Source organism: Rhinoraja longicauda, chromosome 17 (assembly GCF_053455715.1).
Source record: "Rhinoraja longicauda isolate Sanriku21f chromosome 17, sRhiLon1.1, whole genome shotgun sequence".
NCBI classification, from domain to species: Eukaryota; Metazoa; Chordata; class Chondrichthyes; order Rajiformes; family Arhynchobatidae; genus Rhinoraja; species Rhinoraja longicauda.
Window position 1 is genome coordinate 43,353,327 of NC_135969.1, and position 23,681 is coordinate 43,377,007.

At 49.0% G+C, this 23,681-nt stretch overlaps 1 protein-coding gene and 1 non-coding gene across 2 annotated transcripts in view; one reads left to right on the top strand and one right to left on the bottom strand.

Moving 5' to 3' along the window:
- Window positions 1–23,681, top strand: part of LOC144601663 (protein FAM3C-like) — a 41,912-nt gene that overhangs the window by 12,919 nt on the left and 5,312 nt on the right. The window contains exons 2-8 of the mRNA XM_078413900.1: window positions 6,586–6,698; window positions 10,893–11,000; window positions 16,487–16,619; window positions 18,836–18,894; window positions 18,995–19,045; window positions 20,708–20,792; window positions 21,520–21,646. Coding sequence (XP_078270026.1) covers window positions 6,686–6,698; window positions 10,893–11,000; window positions 16,487–16,619; window positions 18,836–18,894; window positions 18,995–19,045; window positions 20,708–20,792; window positions 21,520–21,646 — 576 coding nt within the window. The 5' untranslated portion in view covers window positions 6,586–6,685. The remainder of the gene's footprint in view (window positions 1–6,585; window positions 6,699–10,892; window positions 11,001–16,486; window positions 16,620–18,835; window positions 18,895–18,994; window positions 19,046–20,707; window positions 20,793–21,519; window positions 21,647–23,681) is intronic.
- On the bottom strand, window positions 10,775–10,847 carry trnav-cac (transfer RNA valine (anticodon CAC)). The gene has a single exon. It is a non-coding gene; the product is annotated as a tRNA-Val (tRNA).

Here is a 23,681-nt window from a genome sequence, read left to right on the forward strand (position 1 = left end):
TTCGATGCCCTAAATAATGTAACAATTCAGTGTAGGAATCAGGGAGGTTACAATAGACAATAGACAATAGACAATAGACAATAGACAATAGGTGCAGGAGGAGGCCATTCGGCCCTTCGAGCCAGCACCACCATTCAATGTGATCATGGCTGATCATTCTCAATCACTACCCCATTCCTGCCTTCTCCCCATACCCCCTGACTCCGCTATCCTTAAGAGCTCTATCTAGCTCTCTCTTGTTAATAGCATCCTTGAGATTGTTCTGTGTGTCTACAAGATGCCTCCTTTTTTAACATTTGTCTAGTTTATTATTGTCGGAGTGATACAGTGTGGAAGCAGGTCCTTCGGCCCAACTTGCCCATAACGGGCCAACATATCCCAGCTGCACTAGTCCCACCTGCCCGCGTTTGCTCCCTATCCCTCCAAACCTGTCCTATCCATGTACCTGTCTAACTGTTTCTTAAACGTTGGGATAGTCCCTGCCTCAACTACTTCCTCTGGCAGCTTGTTCCATACACCCACCACCCTTTGTGTGAAAAAGTTACCCCTCAGATTCCTGTTAGATTTTCTCGCTATAGCTCAGACCCTCTAGTCCTGGCAACATCCTCGTAAATCTTCTCTGTACCCTTTCCAGCTTGACATCTTTCCTATAACACAGTGCCCAGAACTGAACACAATACTCTACACGTGGCCTCACCAACGTCTTATACAACTGCAACATGACCTCCCAACTTCTACACTCAATACTCTGACTGATGAAGGCCAATGTGCCGAACGCCTTTTAGAATACCCTATCTACCTGTGACTCCATCTTCAAGGAGCTCTGCACCTGCACTCCTAGATCCCTCTGCTCTACAACACTCTACTATTCACTGTGTGGGTCCTGCCCCTGTTAAACTTCCCAAAATGGAACACCTCACACTTCTCTGTATTAAGTTCCACCAACCATTCCTCCGCCCACCTGGCCAGTCCATCCAGATCCTGCTGCAATCTTTCACAACCATCTTCACTATCTGCAAAACCACTCAAGTTGGTTTTGTCTGCAAACTTGCTAATCTTGCCCGTGTATGCTCTTATCCAAATCACTGATATAGATGACAAACAGTAACGGGCCCAGCGAACAGTAACGGTAACAGCAATTTCAAACATGTACACTGCCCGATGGGAGAGGGGAGGAGAGGGAGTGACCGGGGTGAGACTGGTCATTGATTATGCTGCTGGCCTTGCCAAGGCAGCGTGAGGTGTAGATGGAGTCATTCCTATGATGGTCTGGGCTGCGTCCACGACTCTCTGCAATTTCTTGCACTCTTGGATGGGGCTGTTCCCAAAACCGTGCCGTGATGCTTTAGGGAGGGAAGAGTAATGTGTGGGACAGGCGCAGCTGGAAATGATTAATTAATAGTGGGGGAGAGAGGAGGGAAATGTTCTGGGTCAGAACAAACCCCTGAATGAGTTGTTTCGCTCGTATCCCCTCTCATCCTTCTACCAATAAGTCTCTGCCTCCTGGTCTAGTTAGTTAGCTAGTTTAGTTTATTGTCACGTGTACCGAGGTACAGTGAAAAGCTTTTGTTGCGTGCTATCCAGCCAGCGGAAAGACAATACATGATTATAATCGTGTATCGTAGGGCGGCACGGTGGCGCAGAGGTAGAGTTGCTGCCTTACAGCGAATGCAGCGCCGGAGACTCAGGTTCGATCCCGACTACGGGCGCCGTCTGTACGGAGTTTGTACGTTCTCCCCGTGACCTGCGTGGGTTTTCTCTGAGATCTTCGGTTTCCTCCCACACTCCAAAGACGTACAGGTATGTAGGTTAATTGACTGGGTAAATGTAAAAATTGTCCCTAGTGTGTGTAGGATAGTGTTAATGTGCGGGGATCGCTGGTCGGCGCGGACTCGATGGGCCGAAGAACCTGTTTCTGCGCTGTATCTCTAAATCTAAAAAAATATCTAAATCAATCAAGCCAGTTACAGTCTACGGATAAATGATAAGGGAATAACGTTTGTGCCAGGTAAAGCTAGCAAAGTCCGATCAAAGATAGTCCGAGGGTCCCCGATGAAGTAGTTAGTATCTCAGGACTGCTCTCTGGTTATAGTAGGATGGTTCACCTGGATCTACCTGGTCTCCTCCATTGTCAAAGTCAGTCAAAATACAAATTGGAGGAACAGCATCTCATATTTCACTTGGGCAGCTTACAGCCCAGTGGTGTGAATATTGATTTCTCTAACTTCAAGTAGCCCCGGCATTCCCTCTCTCTCTCTCTATCCCTGCTCCATGCAAGCCGCACCAGCTTCTCGTTCTCACCTAGCAAACAGCTAACAACGGCCTGCTTCCTTTATCGTCGTTACTGTTTTGCGTATCTTTCATTCATTGTTCTATATCTCTCCACATCACTGTATATATCTCTCGTTTCCCTGTCCCGTGACTTTCAGTCTGAAGGAGGGTCTCGACCCGAAACGTCACCCATTCCTCCTCCCCAGAGATGCTGCCTGTCCCGCTGAGTTACTCCAGCATTTTGTGTCTGTCTTCGGTTTAAACCAGCGTCTGCAGTTCCTTCCTCCACGGGATGGTTCAGTTGGGAAGACACTTCTGATGAAAGAAATTATGGACACCACATGATTCCCTGCAGAGGAGCAATACTTTGTAGAAACAGCACACTGGAGAAATGGAGCTAGGGCCTGTTGACTGGTTTCTCTGCGCTTGGCAGCGTCAGCAGTCTAACTGGAAAAACTGGCACAAGACATTTCTTTTATTACATCCAATCTGAAAGCAAATCATATGAAAAATTGTGCGGATGCATCACATGTTCTGCTCGCTTATTGCGGGCACTATGGGGTTTGTAACCTGAACTTCTCAACCCCCTTTTGCATGTAAAACTATCTGGGTTCTGGATGAAAGGGTCAGTTAGCCAAACAAGGGGAGGATTGTGTTCCAAGCCACACCTTGTTTCACTGCATCTTCAGGTCATTGTTAAGCTGAGCACAATAAGCGGGCACAGTGCCGACAGTTGGCAGGGATGCCAGCACACACAGGTGTGGCACGCTGCAAGTCACGGGGCATGACGTGGGCAAGGTCTCCCAACACCACAAACGTGGGATCGAAACAATCCTCATGTTGCAACATGGTCGATATACCAGAACACGGTGCTTAATCACGGACACTCGGTTATTAATAAACGCACAACCAGCTCGACGGTCAACTGTGAGAAGCCGGGGGGGGGGGGGTGATCTTACATAGAAAATAGGTGCAGGAGTAGGCCATTCGGCCCTTCGAGCCTGCACCGCCATTCAATATGATCATGGCTGATCATCCAACTCAGTATTCCCGTACCTGCCTTCTCTCCATACCCCCTGATCCCTTTAGCCACAAGGGCCACATCTAACTCCCTCTTAAATATAGCCAATGAACTGGCCTCAACTATCTTCTGTGGCAGAGAATTCCACAGATTCACCACTCTGTGTGAAGAAAAACTTTCTCATATCGGTCCTAAAAGACTTCCCCCTTATCCTTAAACTGTGCCCCCTTGTTCTGGACTTCCCCAACATCGGGAACAATCTTCCTGTATCTAGCCTGTCCAACCCCTTAAGAATTTTGTAAGTTTCTATAAGATCCCCCCCTCAATCTTCTAAATTCCAGCGAGTACAAACCGAGTCTATCTAGTCTTTCTTCATATGAAAGTCCTGCCATCCCAGGAATCAATCTGGTGACCCTTCTCTGTACTCCCTCTATGGCACGAATGTCTTTCCACGAATGCTTGTTATGGGAAGTGGCACGGTGGCGCAGCGGCAGAGTTGCTGCCTTACAGCGCCAGAGACCCGGGTCCCATCCAGACCATGGGTGCTGTCTGTACGGAGTTTGCACGTTCTCCCCGTGACCTGCGTAAGGTTTTCTCCGGGTGCTCCGGTTTCCCCCCACACTCCAAGGACGTCCAGGTTTGTAGGTTAATTGGCTTGTGTAAATTGTCACGACTGTGCAAGACAGAAAATGTACAGGTGATCGCTGGTCGGCACGGACTCGGTGTGCCAAAAGGCCTGGTTCCATGCTGTATCTCCAAACTAAACCCCCATGCTGTATCCCCAAACCGTCAGAGACTCCTCCTCACTCACCACATTCAAAACATCACTGAAGTCTCACCTCTTCAGCACTGCCTTCAACCACTGAAGGTCACCTCACCTTCTGTCTCCTTTCTCTGTTTGTTTACTTATTTATCTATTTATTCACTTCTCTATGTTCTAGAAATCCCTGTAAAGCATCTTTGAGTGTTTGAAAAGCGCTATATAAATGTAATGCATTATTATTATTATTATTAAAGTAAATCTGTATTGAGAAGGACAGAATTCAGGGCTACTAGTTCAGTAACAATGGTTGGAGAACGAGGATGGGGGGAGGAATTGTCCTACTGAAAATGATCCTTGCTTCCCCTCTCTCTGTGTGCTTCCCGCATCCTTGTTCAACCCTCCTGATTAAATATTACTGCTTGAGTGCCTTGTTGTCACGTCCCCTCGGTTAGCAATGACTCCTTCTACATTTCCTCAGCAGCATCTGCTTTGATCAGGCGTTTTCACACCTTACCCTTCCATTTCCCTGTCTCCCCGTCCCCTAACTCTCAGTCTGAAGAAGGGTCTCGACCCGAAACGTCACCCATTCATTCTCTCCGGAGATTCTGCCTGACCCGCTGAGTTACTCCAGCATTTTGTGTCTATCTTCCATGCTAGAAATGCCTTACTGAATGTTTAGAAACATAGAAACATAGAAAATAGGTGCAGGAGTAGGCCATTCGGCCCTTCGAGCCTGTGCGCACCGCCTTTCAATATGATCATGGCTGATCATCCAACTCAGTATCCCGTACCTGCCTTCTCTCCATACCCCCTGATCCCTTTAGCCACAAGGGCCACATCTAACTCCCTCTTAAATATAGCCAATGAACTGGCCTCAACTACCTTCTGTGGCAGAGAATTCCACAGACTCACCACTCTCTGTGTGAAGAAATGTTTTCTCATCTCGGTCCTAAAAGACTTCCCCCTTATCCTTAAGCTGTGACCCCTTGTTCTGGACTCCCCAAAATCGGGAACAATCTTCCCGCATCTAGCCTCTCCAACCCCTTAAGAATTTTATATGTTTTATACTTATCCAACTAAATGAGTTAAACCCTGTAATAAACCCTGTTTTATTAAACCCAGTAATAAAATTAAATGAGTCCAACGCCCTATTTTCATGTTGACTGTTTCCTTGGCCAGTGAGTTGCATGCAGAAGGGGTCTGACGAACTAAACAGAGTCCACAGGTGCTGTCTGATCTATTGAGTTCTTCCAGTACTCTTCCAGTGTTTTGCTCAAGATTCCAGCATCTGCACTTTCTTGTTTTTAGTTTTGTTTAGTTTAGAGATACAGTGTAGAAACCGGCCCATCGGCCCACCGGTTCCACGCCGACCAGCGATCCCCGCACATTAACACTATCCTGCACACACTAGGGACAATTTACACTTATACCAAGCCAATTAGCCTAACGTCATTGCACGTCAGGTTAAGACCTGCACGTCTGCACGTTAGGTTAAGACCTCACTAAGACCTGCACGTCTTTGGAGTGTGGGGGAAAACCGAAGATATCGGGGAAAACCCACGCAGGTCACGGGGAGAACGTATAAACTCCGTACAGACAGCGCCCGTAGTCGGGATCAAACCCAGGACTCCAGCGCTGTAAGGCAGCAACTCTACCGCTGCACCTCCGTGTCACAGGTACCATAACAGCATTTAAAAGAAATTTGGACAGGTGCATGGATAGGAAAGGTTTCATTCTGCTACTTTATCTGAACCAAATCTTTTCTGCTTTAAAGAGCGTTTGAGAAATGTAATGAGGGTGACAAGGTTCACAGTGTGACCAAACTTCGTCCCACCCCGCCTCTCTCTCCCAGCTTTTCTCCTCCCACTCCAACAATCCTGAAGAAGCATCCAGACCCGAAACAACGCCCATCCATTCTCTCCACAAATGCTGCCTGACCTGCTGAGTCACTCCAGCCCTTTGTGTTTTGCTGAAGAATTCTAAGTATTTATTGTGTGGCCGGCAATGTCACACTAAGCTTCCAGGGTTGAAAGACTCCAGGCTTCACAGTGGCGCAGCGGGTAGAGCTGCTGCCTCACAGCGCCAAACGCCTGCTTTCAATCCTGACCTCGGCTGCTGTCTGTGTGGAGTTTGCACGTTCTCCCTGTGACCGAGTGGGTTTCCTCAGGGTGCTCCAGTTTCCACCCACATCCCAAAGACGTGCGGGTTTGATAGATTAATTGGCCCTCTGTAAACTGTTCCTAGTGTGTAGGGAGTGGATGTGAAAGTGGGATAACATAGAACTAGTGCGAACAGGAGTGTTGGCACGGACTCGGTGGGCCGAAGGGCCTGTTTCCAAGCTGTATCCAAAAGCCTGTTTCCAAGCTGTATCTCTAAACTAAACTAAACCGCACTAACATTCACCTTCAACAATTGACCTACGTGCTCGACTTAATGTTCAGTGAATTGAAGAGACGGCAGACTAATTGAGTGCTCTTTGAATTAAACAGCTTCAACTTGCTTTAATTACTTTGATTGCGTGCCATTTCAGGAAATGCTACAAGGCTGATCATACAGAAGGAGGATCTACAACAGCTTTGAAAATACAGATAAATGTTATTCAAACACCTGGTGACTGGTCTGACAGAGAAATGAGGCCTACAGGTGGGGTTTTATTTTTTAACGTTTTTTTTAAAGCTGAGGGCTTTAAGCTGCCTTACAGCGAATGCAGCGCCGGAGACCCGGGTTCCATCGCTCTCCCCGTGACCTGTGTAGATTTTCTCCGTGATCTTCGGTTTCCTCCCACACTCCAAAGACGTGCAGGTTTGTAGGTTAATTGGCTTGGTAAATGTAAAAATTGTCCCTAGTGGGTGTAGGATAGTGTTAATGTGCGGGGATCGCTGGTCGGTGCGGACCCGGTGGGCCGAAAGGGCCTGTTTCCGCGTTGTATCTCTAAACTAAACTAAACAGAAACACGGTGACTTTGATACTTATATGTAGGATTTCAGTGATGCAAGAATTAATTCTCTATTTTACAAACTTTCACTGACACTTCTCAACACACGTCAAAATCCATTGATAATCAAAAGTGATTTATGCTTGTATATTAATAAGGTCAGGCCCAAAGTACCTGCCAAGTTATTGTTGGTAACTGTGGACTTTAGACCACTGATTATTTCTAGAACTTCTTGCTTTTACTGCCGGAGACTTAACTCAAATGAGAAACTTGCAAAGCGTTTCATAGAACACAGAGCAGTACGGGAACAGGCCATTCGGCCCACAATGTGTGTGCTGAACACGAAGCCAAGTTAAAGTAATCTCCTCTGCCTGCACGACCAATATCCCTCCATTCCCTCCATATCTGCCTGTCTCAAAGCATTTTAAGCACCACTATGGTAGCTGCCTCCACCACCACCCCTGGCAGCGCGTTCCAGGCCCCCACCACCCTCTGTGTGTAAAATTGGAAAAACTAGTCCCGTACGGCGCCTTTAAACTTTGCCCCTCTCACCTCCCACCAAGTCAGTGGATATTTTTAAGGCAGAGATAGAAAATTCTTGATTAGAACGGGTGTCAAGGGTTACGGGGAGAAGGCAGGAAAATGGGATTAGGAGGCAGAGATGGGCCGTGATTGAATGGCGGAGTGGACTCGATGGGCCGAACGGCCTGATTCTACTCCTATCACGTGAACTTGTGAACCATGCCCCCTAGTCCTTGACATTTCCACCCGGGAGAAGGCCGTGACTGTAATTTTCCATGGATTAGAACAGAGAGGAAAAGTAATGCAGAGTTTCTGGAACATTCTGGAGCAAAGAGTAGGAATAAACGGGTCCTTTTCGGCATGGCAGGCAGTGACTAGTGGGGTACCGCAAGGCTCAGTGCTGGGACCCCAGTTATTTACAGTGTATATTAATGATTTGGACGAGGGAATTGATTGCAACATCTCTAAATTTGCGGATGACACGAAGCTGGGTGGCAGTGTTAGCTGCGAGGATGATGCTAGGAGGCTGCAGAGTGACTTGGATAGATTAGGCGAGTGGGCAAATGCATGGCAGATGCAATATAATGTGGATAAATGTGTGGTTATCCACTTTGGCGGCAAGAACAGGAAAGCAGAATATTACCTGAATGGTGACCGATTGGGAGAAGGGGAGATGCAACTTGACCTGGGTGTCATGGTGCACCAGTCATTGAAAGCAAGCATGCAGGTGCAGCAGGCAGTGAAGAAAGCGAATGGTATGTTGGCATTCATAGCAAGAGGATTTGAGTTTAGGAGCAGGGAGGTTATGCTGCAGTTGTACAGGGCCTTGGTGAGACCGCACCTGGAGTATTGTGTGCAGTTTTGGTCTCCTAACCTGAGGAAAGACGTTCTTGCCTTAGAGAGAGTACAGAGAAGGTTCACCAGATTAATCCCTGGGATGGCGGGACTTACATATGAGGAAAGACTGGATAGACTGGGCTTGTACTCGCTGGAATTTAGAAGACTGAGGGGGGATCTTATAGAAACATATAAAATTCTTAAGGGGTTGGAGAGGCTAGATGCGGGAAGATTGTTCCCGATGTTGGGGGAGTCCAGAACCAGGGGTCACAGTTTAAGGATAAGGGGGAAGTCTTTTAGGACCGAGAAGAGAAAACATTTCTTCACACAGAGAGTTGTGAGTCTGTGGAATTCTCTGCCACAGAAGGTAGTTGAGGCCAGTTCATTGGCTATATTTAAGAGGGAGTTAGATGTGGCCCTTTTTTCTAAAGGGATCAGGGGGTATGGAGAGAAGGCAGGTACAGGCTACTGAGCTGGATGTTCAGCCATGATCATATTGAATGGCGGTGCAGGCTCGAAGGGCCGAATGGCCTACTCCTGCACCTATTTTCTATGTTCTATGTTCTAACATTCACTATTAGAAAATAGGTGCAGGAGGAGGCCATTTGACCCTTCGAGCCAGCACCGCCATTCATTGTGATCATGGTTGATCGTTCCCAATCAATAACCCGTGCCTGTCTTCTCCCCATATCCCTCGATTCCACTAACCCCTAGAGCTCTATCTAACTCTTTCTTAAATCCATCCAGTGATTTGGCTTCCACTGCCCTCTGTAGCAGAGAATTCCACAAATTCACAACTCTCTGGGTGAAAAAGTATTTTCTCACCTCAGTTTTAAATGGCCTCCCCTTTATTCTAAGACTGTGGCCCCTGGTTCTGGATCTCGGCCAACTTTGGGAACATTTTTCCTGCATCTTGCTTGTCCAGTCCTTTTATAATTTTATATGTTTCTATAAGATCCCCTCTCATCCTTCTAAACTCCAGTGAATATCACAGAGTTCTCAAAATATCGGGCTCGGGGCCAAATATCTAGATTTTGAGTTTGAGATAACTAGATGGTAATAAATTTAAAGTTTGAAACGTTGAATCCTTTTTAAGTCTCCTCAATGCTTTAGTTTAGTTTAGTTTAGTTTAGAGATACAGCGCGGAAACAGGCCCTTTCGGCCCACCGGGGTCCGCACCGACCAGCGATCCCCGCACATTAACACTATCCTACACCCACTAGGGACAATTGGGTTAAAGCCGATTAACCTACAAACCTGTACGTCTTTGGAGTGTGGGAGGAAACCGAAGAGAAAACCCACGCAGGTCACGGGGAGAACGTACAAACTCCGTACAGGCAGCACCCTTAGTCAGGATCGAACCCGGGTCTCCGGCGCTGCATTCGCTGTAAGGCACCACTGTGCCGCCATGCTGTGATTTACAACACATAGCCCAAGAACACGAGGATCATGAGGACACAGGATGAAAGGCGATAATGTTTAGTGCGAGGTAACATCCAGTAAAGTCCGATTAAACGTAGTCCGAGGATCTCCAATGAGGTAGATGAGAGGTCAGGACTCCTCTCGAGTTGGTGGGAAGATGGTTCAGTTGCCTGATAACAGCCGGGAAGAAACTGCCCCTGAATCTGGAGGTGTGCGTTTTCACGTCATTTTTTTGCATATCTTTCATTCATTTGTTCTATATCTCTCTGCATCACCGTCTATGTTTCTCGTTTCCCTTTCCCCTGACACTCAGTCCAAAGAAGGGCCTCGACCCGAAACGTCACCCATTCCTTCTCTCCTGAGACAGGACCTGACCTGCTGAGTTACTCCAGCTTGGAGGAGAACTTTTTTGGTGGGCTTGTAATAAATGTCCGTCACTAGTTTTTCTCCTGTGATGGAGATGGTGAGGTCCAGAAACGGGAGGGAGATGTCAGAGATAGTCAATAATAAATTGTCTAAAGAAGGGTCTCGACCCGAAACATCACCCATTCCTTCTCTCCCGAGATGCTGCCTGACCTGCTGAGTTACTCCAGCATTTTGTGAATGAGTCACTCCAGCTTTTTGTGTCTATCTTCAGAATATCAACCGACAGCTTTCAATGTTAAATTGTAATGCTTTCAGTTTAGTTCAGTTTAGTTTTGAGATACAGCTCGGAAACAGGCCCTTCGGCCCACCGAGTCCATGCCAACCAGCGATCCCCGCACATTAACACTATCCTACACACACTAGGGACAATTTACATTTATACCAAGCCACTTAACCTACAAACCTGTACGTCTTTGGAGCGTGGGAGGAAACCGAAGATCTCGGAGAAAACCCACGCAGGTCACGGGGAGAACGTACAAACTCCGTACAGACGGCGCCCGTAGTCAGGATTGAACCGTGTCTCTGGCGTTGTGAGGCAGCAACTCTACCGCTGCACCACCCTGCCACCCCTAAATGATGTTCCTGCCCAGGATCGAACTGGGGACCTTTTGCGTGTGAGGCGAATGTGATAACCGCTACACTACAGAAACGGTCTACACAGCGGAAGGCTAATTATGTTTAATACCTCCTTACAGTGATACTACGTGGTTCTGTGCTGCTGCTTGCCAGTGGAATAATGGTGTACATCGCCAAGAAAATGATTGTTCTTGAAGTAAGAATGAAACCTATGAAATATCCGAACGGTATGGACTCTTGTTTAACATCTTCCATTAAATAATATTACGTTCAAAGGTCAGTTTTTAAATATGAACACTTTGTACTAGAAACAAAAGTTATATTAACACAGAGCACAGACCACTACAATGCAGAAGCACTGTCTGTGTAACTCATCAGTACCTAGCCCACAGCCAACAATGGACCATTGTGAACATCGTTCATTTTTGCACATCATAATTCATCTGTTCTATAATCACCGTCTATATCTCACCTTTCCCTTTCCCCTGACTCTCAATCTGAAGGACGGTCTCGACCTGAAACGTCACCTAATCCTTTTCTTCAGAGATGCTGCCTGACCCGCTGAGTTACTCCAGCTTTTTGTGTCAGTCTTCGGTTTAAACCAGCACCTGCAGTTCCTTCCTACCCAGGAACAGACCCTTCGGCCCATAATGTCCGTGCTGACCAAGATGCCAAGACCAACTAATCTCCTCTGCCTGCACGTGATCCATATCCCTCCATTCCCTGCATATCCACGTGCCTATGTAATAGCATCTTAAACACCACTATCGTATCTGCCTCCACCACCACCCTCTGTGTCCCAGGCCCCATCACTCTCTGTGTCCCAGGCCCCATCACCCTCTGTGTCCCAGGCCCCATCACTCTCTGTGTCCCAGGCCCCATCACCCTCTGTGTCCCAGGCCCCATCACCCTCTGTGTCCCAGGCCCCATCACCCTCTGTGTCCCAGGCCCCATCACCCTCTGTGTCCCAGGCCCCATCACCCTCTGTGTCCCAGGCCCCATCACTCTCTGTGTCCCAGGCCCCATCACTCTCTGTGTCCCAGGCCCCATCACCCTCTGTGTCCCAGGCCCCATCACCTTCTGTGTCCCAGGCCCCATCACCCTCTGTGTCCCAGGCCCCATCACCCTCTGTGTCCCAGGCCCCATCACCCTCTGTGTCCCAGGCCCCATCACCCTCTGTGTCCCAGGCCCCATCACCCTCTGTGTCCCAGGCCCCATCACTCCCTGTGTCCCAGGCCCCATCACCCTCTGTGTCCCAGGCCCCATCACCCTCTGTGTCCCAGGACCCATCACCCTCTGTGTCCCAGGCCCCATCACTCTCTGTGTCCCAGGCCCCATCACCCTCTGTGTCCCAGGCCCCATCACTCTCTGTGTCCCAGGCCCCATCACTCTCTGTGTCCCAGGCCCCATCACCCTCTGTGTCCCAGGCCCCATCACCCTCTGTGTCCCAGGCCCCATCACTCCCTGTGTCCCAGGCCCCATCACCCTCTGTGTCCCAGGCCCCATCACCCTCTGTGTCCCAGGCCCCATCACCCTCTGTGTCCCAGGCCCCATCACTCCCTGTGTCCCAGGCCCCATCACTCTCTGTGTCCCAGGCCCCATCACCCTCTGTGTCCCAGGCCCCATCACCCTCTGTGTCCCAGGCCCCATCACCCTCTGTGTCCCAGGCCCCATCACCCTCTGTGTCCCAGGCCCCATCACCTTCTGTGTCCCAGGCCCCATCACCCTCTGTGTCCCAGGCCCCATCACCCTCTGTGTCCCAGGCCCCATCACCCTCTGTGTCCCAGGCCCCATCACCCTCTGTGTCCCAGGACCCATCACCCTCTGTGTCCCAGGCCCCATCACTCTCTGTGTCCCAGGCCCCATCACCCTCTGTGTCCCAGGCCCCATCACTCTCTGTGTCCCAGGCCCCATCACTCTCTGTGTCCCAGGCCCCATCACTCTCTGTGTCCCAGGCCCCATCACCCTCTGTGTCCCAGGCCCCATCACCCTCTGTGTCCCAGGCCCCATCACCCTCTGTGTCCCAGGCCCCATCACCCTCTGTGTCCCAGGCCCCATCACCCTCTGTGTCCCAGGCCCCATCACCCTCTGTGTCCCAGGCCCCATCACCTTCTGTGTCCCAGGCCCCATCACCCTCTGTGTCCCAGGCCCCATCACCCTCTGTGTCCCAGGCCCCATCACCCTCTGTGTCCCAGGCCCCATCACCCTCTGTGTCCCAGGCCCCATCACCCTCTGTGTCCCAGGCCCCATCACTCTCTGTGTCCCAGGCCCCATCACCCTCTGTGTCCCAGGCCCCATCACTCCCTGTGTCCCAGGCCCCATCACCCTCTGTGTCCCAGGCCCCATCACCCTCTGTGTCCCAGGACCCATCACCCTCTGTGTCCCAGGCCCCATCACTCTCTGTGTCCCAGGCCCCATCACCCTCTGTGTCCCAGGCCCCATCACTCTCTGTGTCCCAGGCCCCATCACTCTCTGTGTCCCAGGCCCCATCACTCTCTGTGTCCCAGGCCCCATCACCCTCTGTGTCCCAGGCCCCATCACCCTCTGTGTCCCAGGCCCCATCACTCCCTGTGTCCCAGGCCCCATCACCCTCTGTGTCCCAGGCCCCATCACCCTCTGTGTCCCAGGCCCCATCACCCTCTGTGTCCCAGGCCCCATCACTCCCTGTGTCCCAGGCCCCATCACTCTCTGTGTCCCAGGCCCCATCACCCTCTGTGTCCCAGGCCCCATCACCCTCTGTGTCCCAGGCCCCATCACTCTCTGTGTCCCAGGCCCCATCACCCTCTGGGTCCCAGGCCCCATCACCCTCTGTGTCCCAGGCCCCATCACTCTCTGTGTCCCAGGCCCCATCACCCTCTGTGTCCCAGGCCCCATCACCCTCTGTGTCCCAGGCCCCATCACTCTCTGTGTCCCAGGCCCCATCACCTTCTGTGTCCCAGGCCCCATCACCCTCTGTGTCCCAGGCCCCATCACCCTCTGTGTCTCAGGCCCCATCACCCTCTGTGTTACAGGGCCCATCACCCTCTGTGTTACAGGGCCCATCACCCTCTGTGTCCCAGGCCCCATCACCCTCTGTGTCCCAGGCCCCATCACCCTCTGTGTCCCAGGCCCCATCACCCTCTGTGTCCCAGGCCCCATCACCCTCTGTGTCCCAGGCCCCATCACCCTCTGTGTCCCAGGCCCCATCACTCCCTGTGTCCCAGGCCCCATCACCCTCTGTGTCCCAGGCCCCATCACTCTCTGTGTTCCTTTAAACTCCGCCTCTCTCATCTTATAGCTAAGCCCACTATCTATGACATTTCCACCCTGGGTTAAGGGTTCTGACTGCCGACACTATTTACGCCCCTCATAGAAACATAGAAAATAGGTGCAGGAGTAGGCCATTCGGCCCTTCGAGCCTGCACCGCTATTCAATATGATCATGGCTGATCATCCAGCTCAGTAACCTGTACCTGCCTTCTCTCCATACCCCCTGATCCCTTTAGCCACAAGGGCCACATCTAACTCCCTCTTAAATATAGCCAATGAACTGGCCTCAACTACCTTCTGTGGCAGAGAATTCCACAGATTCACCACTCTCTGTGTGAAAAAAAACTTTCTCATCTCGGTCCTAACAGACTTCCCCCTTATCCTTAAACTGTGACCCCTTGTTCTGGACTTCCCCAACATCGGGAACAATCTTCCTGCATCTAGCCTGTCCAACCCCTTAAGAATTTTATATGTTTCTATAAGATCCCCCCTCAATCTTCTAAATTCCAGCGAGTACAAGCCGAGTCTATCCAGTCTTTCTTCATTTGAAAGTCCTGCCATCCCAGGATTTTATAAACATCTATAAACATTGTACAGCCATTATAAAGTCTCCCCTCAGCTGCTGAAGTCTGAAGAAGGGTCTCGACCCGAAATGTCACCCATTCCTTCTCTCCCGAGATGCTGCCTGACCCGCTGAGTTACTCCAGCATTTTGTGTCTACCTTCGATTTACACCAGCATCTGCAGTTCTGTCCTACACACTCTGCTTGTGGCTAATACCCTCTAGTCCAGTCGATGTGCTGGCAAACCTCCTCTGCACCCTCTCCAAAGCCTCCACATGGATGACTAGAATACATCAATACATCAAAACCAGCTGAACCAAAATGCTATAGAGCTGCCACATGCCACCCTGCTTCTCATGTACGATGCCCTGACCAATGAAGGCAAGTGTACCCAATGCCTGAACCACAAGCACGCACGAATGCAGCCTCTGATTGCCGGCACTCTGTAGTGAGTGTACTGGAGAGAAGGTCGGCACGGTGGCGCAGCGGTAGAGTTGCTGCCTCACAGCGCCAGAGACTCGGGTTCAACCCTGACCATGGGTGCTGTCGGTACGGAGTTTGTACGTTCTCCCCGTGACCCACAAAGGGTTTTCACCGGGGTCTCCGGTTTCCTCCCACACCAAAGACGTTTGTAGGTTAATTGGCTTTGGTAAAATTGTAAATTGTCCCCCGTGTGTGTAGGATAGTGTTGGTGTATGAGGATCACTGGTCGGTCTGTTCCCGCACTGTATCTCTAAACTAAACTAAACTAAAAATGCCCGTGCTTTCCTTTGTAATAAAGGTAAAGCCAACAAAGCCACCTGTCTTTGTGTAAAGTTTAATAGAAAATAGGTGCAGGAGGAGGCCATTTGGCCCTTCGATCCAGCACCGCCATTCATCGTGATCATGGCTGATCATCCACAATCAGTAACCCGTGCCTGCCTTCTCCCCTTACCCCTTGATTCCGCTAGCCCCTAGAGCTCTATGTAAATGTGTGGTATTGTTCCCCTGTGGCTGATTAGACTGACACCCTGAATGGATGGGTCTCTCTACGATGAAAGTTTGGACAGGCTTGTTATATCTACTAGAGTTTATGAGAGGGAGAGATGATTTGATTGAAATATATAAGATCTCATCTGAAGAAGGGTCTCGACCCGAAATGTCACCTATTCATTTTCTCCAGAGATGCTGCCTGACCCGCTGGGTTACTCCAGCATTTTGTGTCTATCTTTGGTGTAAACCATCATCTGCAGTTCACAAGTTACAGGAGTAGAATGAGGCCATTCTGCCCATCGAGTCCACTCCGCCATTCCATCATGGCTGCTCTCTGCCTCCTAACCCCATTTTCCTGCCTTCTCCCCATCACCCTTGACACCCGTTCCAATCAAGAATTTGTCTATCTCTGCCTTAAAAATATCCACTGACTTGGCCTCCACAGCCCTCTGTGGCAATGAGTTCCACAGATTCACCACCCTCTGACTAAAGAAGTTCCTCCTCACCTCCTTTCCAAGAGAGAGCCTTTTAATTCCGAGGCTGTGCCCTCTGGTCCTGGACTCTCCCACCTGTGGAAACATCCTCTCCACATCCACTCTATCTAAGCCTTTCATTATTCTGTAAGTTTCAATGAGGTCCCCCCTCAACCTTCTAAACTCCAGCGAGTACAGGCCCAGTGCTGTCAAACGCTCATCATGTGCTAACCCACTCATTCCTGGAATCATTCGTGTAATCCTCCTCTGGACCCTCTCCAGATCCAGCACGTCCTTCCTCAAACACGGGCCCCAAATTTGCTCGCAATACGACACAGTTCCTTCCTACACAGACTTAACTTCTGAGGATAACGATGTTTCCTCAGGTGTAAGCCAGGGAGAAACGCAGCATGTTTTAAGTTACATCTTTAAAATGTGTGAAATGTTTTGTTTTTAGAGCTTACGGATCCAAACCATAAGACGTTCGTGTGCCAAATGGAAACGCAATGTCCAGAAGATCAATTTCCCTTTAAGATCACCAGTGGAGCAGCGAATGTTGTTGGGCCCAACATTTGTTTCAACGGTGAAACGTGAGCCATTCCTCCTATAACTCTGTTCTCACTTCACTTCAGTTTAGTTTATTGTCATGTGTGCCGGGGTACAGTGAAAAGCTTTTGTGTCTATACCTCTACACCACATAGAGGTCTAAAATCATGAGAGGAATAGATCAGGTAGATGCACAGAGTCTCTTGCCCAGAGTAGGGGAATCGAGGACCAGAGGACACAGGTTTAAGGTGAAGGGGAAAAGATTTAATAGGTATCTGAGGAGTAACATTTTCACACAAAGGGTGGTGGGCGTATGAATCAAGCTGCCAGAGGAGGTAGTTGAGGCTGGGACAATCCCAACGTTTAAGAAACAATTAGACAGGTACATGGATAGGACAGGTTTGGAGGGACATGGACCAAATGCAGGCAGGTGGGACTAGTGTAGCTGGGACATTGTTGGCCGGTGTGGGCAAGTTGGGCCGAAGGGACTGCTTCCACACTCTATGACTCTACGAACCACACCTCATGCAACGCCAAACTAGGCTGGAAACCTATTATCAATGTTCATATCATATCATATCATATCATATATATACAGCCGGAAACAGGCCTTTTCGGCCCTCCAAGTCCGTGCCGCCCAACGATCCCCGTATATTAACACTATCCTACACCCACTAGGGACAATTTTTACATTTACCCAGCCAATTAACCTACATACCTGTACGTCTTTGGAGTGTGGGAGGAAACCGAAGATCTCGGAGAAAACCCACGCAGGTCACGGGGAGAACGTACAAACTCCTTACAGTGCAGCACCCGTAGTCAGGATCGAACCTGAGTCTCCGGCGCTGCATTCGCTGTAAAGCAGCAACTCTACCGCTGCGCTACCATGGGAATATAATTCTTCCAAAAGAAATGTTTTATTGAATACTCCTCTCTAAACCTAATATTTACATTTCTAATGTCTTTAATATTTATTTCTGTGCTTACTAAGATCCAGTTAAATGCCCACGACCACAGAGTCATATTATTTCACTTCGTAACAGGTGCCGTTAAATCATATTTTTTCCACTTTTATTCGTCCATTTTCCTTCCAAGAACAGGAAGACAGATTATTATCTGAATGGTGTCAAGTTAGGAAAAGTGGAAGTACAATGAGATCTGGGTGTCACTGAAAGTAAGCATGCAGGTACAGCAGGCAGTGAAGAAAGCTATTGGCATGTTGGCCTTCATAGCAAGAGGAGTTGAGTATAGGAGCAAAGAGGTCCTTCTGCAGTTGTACAGGGCCCTAGTGAGACCACACCTGGAGTACTGTGTGCAGTTTTGGTCTCCAAATTTGAGGAAGGACATTCTTGCTATTGAGGCCGTGCAGCGAAGGTTTACTAGGTTAATTCCCAGAATGGCGGGACTGTCATATGTTGAAAGACTGGAGCGACTAGGCTTGTATTTGCTGGAATTTAGAAGGATGAGAGGGGATCTTATTGAAACATATAAGATTATTAAGGGATTGGACACGCTAGAGGCAGGAAACGTGTTCCCGATGTTGGGGGAGTCCAGAACCAGGGGCCACAGTTTAAGAATAAGGGGTAGGCCATTTAGAACGGAGATGAAGAAAAACTTTTTCACCCAGAGAGTTGTGAAGCTGTGGAATTCTCTGCCACAGAAGGCAGTGTAGGCCAATTCTCTGAATACATTCAAGAGAGAGTTAGATAGAGCAGAGTCAAGGGAAATGGGGAGAAATCAGGAACAGGGTACTGATTGTGGATGATCAGCCATGATCACAGTGAATGGCGGTGCTGGCTCGAAGGGCCGAATGGCCTACTCCTGCACCTACTGTCTATTGTCATTGTCTATTGATGCTAAAGTGGTGTTTAAGACATTTTTCGACAGGCACATGGATATGCAGAGGATGGGGGATATGGATCTTGTGCAGGCAGAGGTGATTAGTTTAACTTAGTACATTAACAGATTTGTGTTTGAACACAATCTATTCCCTTACTCGAAGTTCAAATGTCATTCTTGCTTCGTGTGCAGGCTCGTGTGGCACTATTATCTCAGCGGGTCAGGCAGCATCTGCGGAGGGAATGGACTGATGAGATTATGGGGCGGGGCCCTTCTTCCGAGTCAAGGACCGAAGAAGGGTCTGGACCCGAGACGTCCCCTGTCAATTCCCTCCGCAGAGTCTGCCTGACCCGCTGAGTTCCTCCAGCACTTTTGAGTATCGCCATTGTTTGAGATATCTTTCCGTTTCTCCCACAAACAGGCTAATAAGTACCGTAAAGAATAACGTCGGGAAAGGAATAAACATTGCTTTAGTAAATGGTGAGTGAACGATCCAAGAAAATGAGAACTGTTGTTAATGATAACTTTATATTGTCAAGTCACATTTTATGATGTGTAACCTGATGCCTTTATTCCACAGCAACCAATGGTCAACTAATAACCATCAACTTTTTCGACATGTGGACGGGAAGTAAGACATTTTTCATAAAAGAAAGTTTGTTTTATTTTGCTGAAGAGTTTAAAAATTGTCAGGACTTGTGTTTACACGCTAGATAATTCAATCAAAATATATATATTTTAAATCAAGTATAGAAGTTGTGAGGTCATGTTGCAGTTGTATAATAGACAATAGACAATAGACAATAGGTGCAGGAGGAGGGCATTCGGCCCTTCGAGCCAGCACCGCCATTCAATGTGATCATGGCTGATCATTCTCAATCAGTACCCCGTTCCTGCCTTCTCCCCATACCCCCTGACTCCACTATCCTTAAGACGTTGGTGAGACCACATTTAGAGTATTGCGATCAGTCCTGGGCACCATGTTGTAGGAAAGATATTGTCAAGCTTGAAAGGGTTCAGAAAAGATTTACCAGGATGTTGCCAGGACTAGAGGGTGTGAGCTACAGGGAGAGGTTGAGTAGTCTGGGTCTCTATTCCATGGAGCATAGGAGGATGAGGGGTGATCTTATAGAGGTGTCCAAAATCATGAGAGGAATAGATCGGGTTGATGCACAATCTTTTGCCCAGAGTAGGGGAATCGAAGACCAGAGGACATAGGTTCAAGGTGAAGGGAAAAAGATTTAATAGGAATCCGAGGGGTAACTTTTTCACACAGAGGGTGGTGGGTGTAGGAACGAGCTGCCAGAGGAGGTAGTTGAGGCTGGGACTATCCCATCGTTTAAGAAACAGTTGGACAGGTACATGGATTGGACAGGGTTGGAGCGCTGGCAATTGGGACTAGGGCAGTTGGCCGGTGTGGGCGAGTTGGGCCGAAGGGCCTGTTTCCACACTGTATCAATCTATGACTCTATCAAATTAAATTAAAAGGGGGAGGAAAACAAAGGAGGACCCGGTGTGGGGAGACTAACAAGTGGGAGGGAGGGGGGAGGAGAGGGGGTAGACGAAAGAAGGACCAGGCGCAGGGTACTTTGTAACTTTGTCAGCGCCCTTTAAGCGGCGACAATTTGCATACCTTGGGTATTGTCACTGTGACTTGGCACTAGTGACAATCCATTCATTCACTCATTCAAAATGGCGGCACGGTGGCGCAGCGGTAGAGTTGCTGCCTTACAGCGCCGGAGACCCGGATTCGAACAGGAAATTGTGAATAGAATATTATGATTTGAATGCAGATTTGAATGGAGATGAACCTCACTATTTGATTTATTTACAAAATGCTGGAGTATGGAATGGCAGGTGAATGGAATTCGGTCACTGATCACCCACAGTCTGTATAACCAGCAGAGCGGGTTTAAGAGGCGGAAACAAAGACCTGCACATGCTGGTTGTGTAAGAAAATAACTGCAGATGCTGGTACAAATCGAAGGTATTTATTCACAAAATGCTGGAGTAACTCAGCAGGTCAGGCAGCATCTCGGGAGAGAAGGAATGGGTGACGTTTCGGGTCGAGACCCTTCTTCATTCTGAAGAAGGGTCTCGACCCAAAACATCACCCATTCCTTCTCTCCCTACATGCTGCCTGACCTGCTGAGTTACTCCAGCATTTTGTGAATAAATCGATTTGTACCAGCATCTGCAGTTATTTTCTTATACTATATGAATCTCACTATTACTGCAAATGTAACACATTAATAAATGGAACGTTCAACAATGCTCTTTTTTTCTTCGTCAGAAATTGAACAGCTTGTGGATTTCTTAAAAGATATAAAGCTTCCGACGATTCTGCTCCTTGCTTCATTCGATGACCCATCAACAAAGTGAGTCTTTAACACACTCTGGCTCGTTAAAATGGTGGCTTAGTGACATGGAAGTTTAATACAAATGGAAAGACAACACGTTAGAGGCAGGAAACATGTTCCCAATGTTGGGGGAATCCAGAACCAGGGGCCACAGTTTAAGAATAAGGGGTAGGCCATTTAGAACGGAGAAGAGGAAAAACCTTTTCAGTCAGAGAGTTGTGAATCTGTGGATTTCTCTGCCTTAAAAGGCAGTGGAGGCCAATTCTCTGGATGCTTTCACCTATCCATGTTCTCCAGAGATGCTGCCTGACCCGCTGAGTTACTCCAGCACTCTGTGAAACGTCACCTATCTATGTTCTCCAGGGATGCTGCCTGACCCGCTGAGTTACTCCAGCACTCTGTGAAACGTCACCTATCCATGTTCTCCAGAGATGCTGCCTGACCCGCTGAGTTACTCCAGCACTCTGTGAAACATCACCTATCCATGTTCTCCACAGATGCTGCCTGACCCGCTGAGTTACTCTAGCACTCTGTGTCTACCTTTGGTCTGAACATTGAATTCTCCAATGTTAAGTAACACCCCCCCTTTGTCTCGGTCTTTCTTGCCCACCCCCGTCACGCCAGCACATAGATAGTTCTCCCTCTATCCACCCCTCCACCATGTTTTTACGTGGGTCTTTCACAGTTAAATCTACTTTTTTAAATCTGCACGATCTCTTGAAGCATTTTCAATTTTGTTTGACAGGATGAACGATGAAGCAAAAAAGTTATTTACTGAGCTGGGAAGTTCTTTAATTTTCTCCCTGGGCTTTCGAGACAACTGGGTGTTTGTGGGAGCGAAGCCGATTAAGGGGAAAAGTCCATTTGAACAGGTATGGATAAAGAATGGAAATAATAAACGATAAATAATAATAACATACCATGAGTATTTGTCGGCACTGGGCCTGTACTCGCTGGAGTTTAGAAGCATGAGGGGGGACCTCATTGAAACGCACAGACTAGTGAAAGGCTTGGATAGAGTGGATGTGGAGAGGATGTTTCCATTGGTGGGAGAGCCCAGGACTAGAGGTCACAGCCTCAGAATCAATGGATGTTCTTTTAGGAAGGAGATGAGGTGGAATTTCTTTAGTCAGAGGGCGGTGGTGAATCTGTGGAATTCTTGGCCACAGAAGGCTGTGGGCAAAGTCAGTGGATATTTTAAAGTCAGAGTTAGATAGATTCTTGATCAGTGCGGGTGTCAGGGGTTATGGGGAGAAGGCAGGAGAATGGGGTTAGGAGGGAGAGATAGATCAGCCATGATTGAATGGCAGAGTGGACTCGATGGGCAGAATGGCCTAATTCTACTCCTGCCGGGCATCTACCCCGGGTCGGGGCTGGTCGAACCTCCTGTGATTTGGAGCTTCCCGAAGTCGGTCTCTGCCCGAGACTGCGAGCTCCTCAATGTTGAAGTCCGCAGGCCGCGGTTGGAGCGTCGATCCCAGGCAAGGGGTTGCACGCTCTGATGGTAAGGCCAGGGCCCCCACGGTGGGGCTCACAGTCAGTCTCGAGCAAGGCCGCCAGCTCCGCCATGTTAGGCCGCAGAGCGACCGGAGATACGATCCGGAAAACAATCGCATCTCCGGCAAGGTAGGAGATTGAATAAAAGTTTCCCCCGGTCCCCTACCCCCACCCCCCACCCCCCTCCCTACCCCACATAAAACAAACCAGAAAACATTAACACAAACTTTTAAAACAAACAATAACAAAAAAGACGAAAAAACAGACAGACTGTTGGCGAGGCTGCCACCCGGTGGAATATGAGATGGATTGTAGTTCACCACTGCTCTCTGGTTGTGGTAGGATGGTTCAGTTGCCTGATAACAGCTGGGAACAAACTGTCCCTGAATCTGGAGGTGTACGTTTGCACACATCTGAACCTTTTGCTCATTGGCAGAGTGGGGGGGGAGGGGGGGGGGATGAGGGGGGGCCGGGGTGAGACCAGTCCTTAATTATGCTGCTGGCCTTGCTGAGGCAGCGTGAGGTGTAGATGGAGTCAATGGTAGGGAGGTTGGTTTGTGTGATGGTCTGGGCTGCTGGCCTTGCTGAGGCAGTGTGAGGTGTAGATGGAGTCAATGGTAGGGAGGTTGGTTTGTGTGATGGTCTGGGCTGTTGGCCTTGCCGAGGCAGCGCGAGGTGTAGATGGAGTCAATGGAAGGGAGGTTGGTTTGTGTGACGGTCTGGGCTGCGTCCACAATCTACACCTGTGGAATATTCCTTCCAGATGAAGCAGAAACTCACAGTCACCCCGCCAATCTAGTGTCCCCCCTCAGTGTTCACAACGAGGTCTGCTCTGCTTTGATGAATCCACAAGTAGGTTAATGTTTATTATTGTCACGTGTACCAAAGTGCAATGAAGAGCTTTGTTCTGCATGCTATCCATATAACCATATAACCATATAACAACTACAGCATGGAAACAGGCCCGTTCGGCCCTACCAGTCCACGCCGACCACTCTCCCTGACCTAGTCTCATCTACCTGCACTCAGACCATAACCCTCTAATCCCCTCTTATCCATATACCTATCCAATTTACTCTTAAATAATAAAATCGAGCCAGCCTCCACCACTTCCACCGGAAGCCCATTCCATACAGCCACCACCCTCTGAGTAAAGAAGTTACCCCTCATGTTACCCCTAAACCTTTGTCCCTCAATTCTGAAGCTATGTCCCCTTGTTGGAATCTTCCCCACTCTCAAAGGGAAAAGCCTACCCACGTCAACTCTGTCCGTCCCTCTCAAAATTTTAAAAACCTCTATCAAGTCCCCCCTCAACCTTCTACGCTCCAAAGAATAAAGACCCAACCTGTTCAACCTCTCTCTGTAGCCTAAGTGCTGAAACCCAGGCAACATTCTAGTAAATCTCTTCTG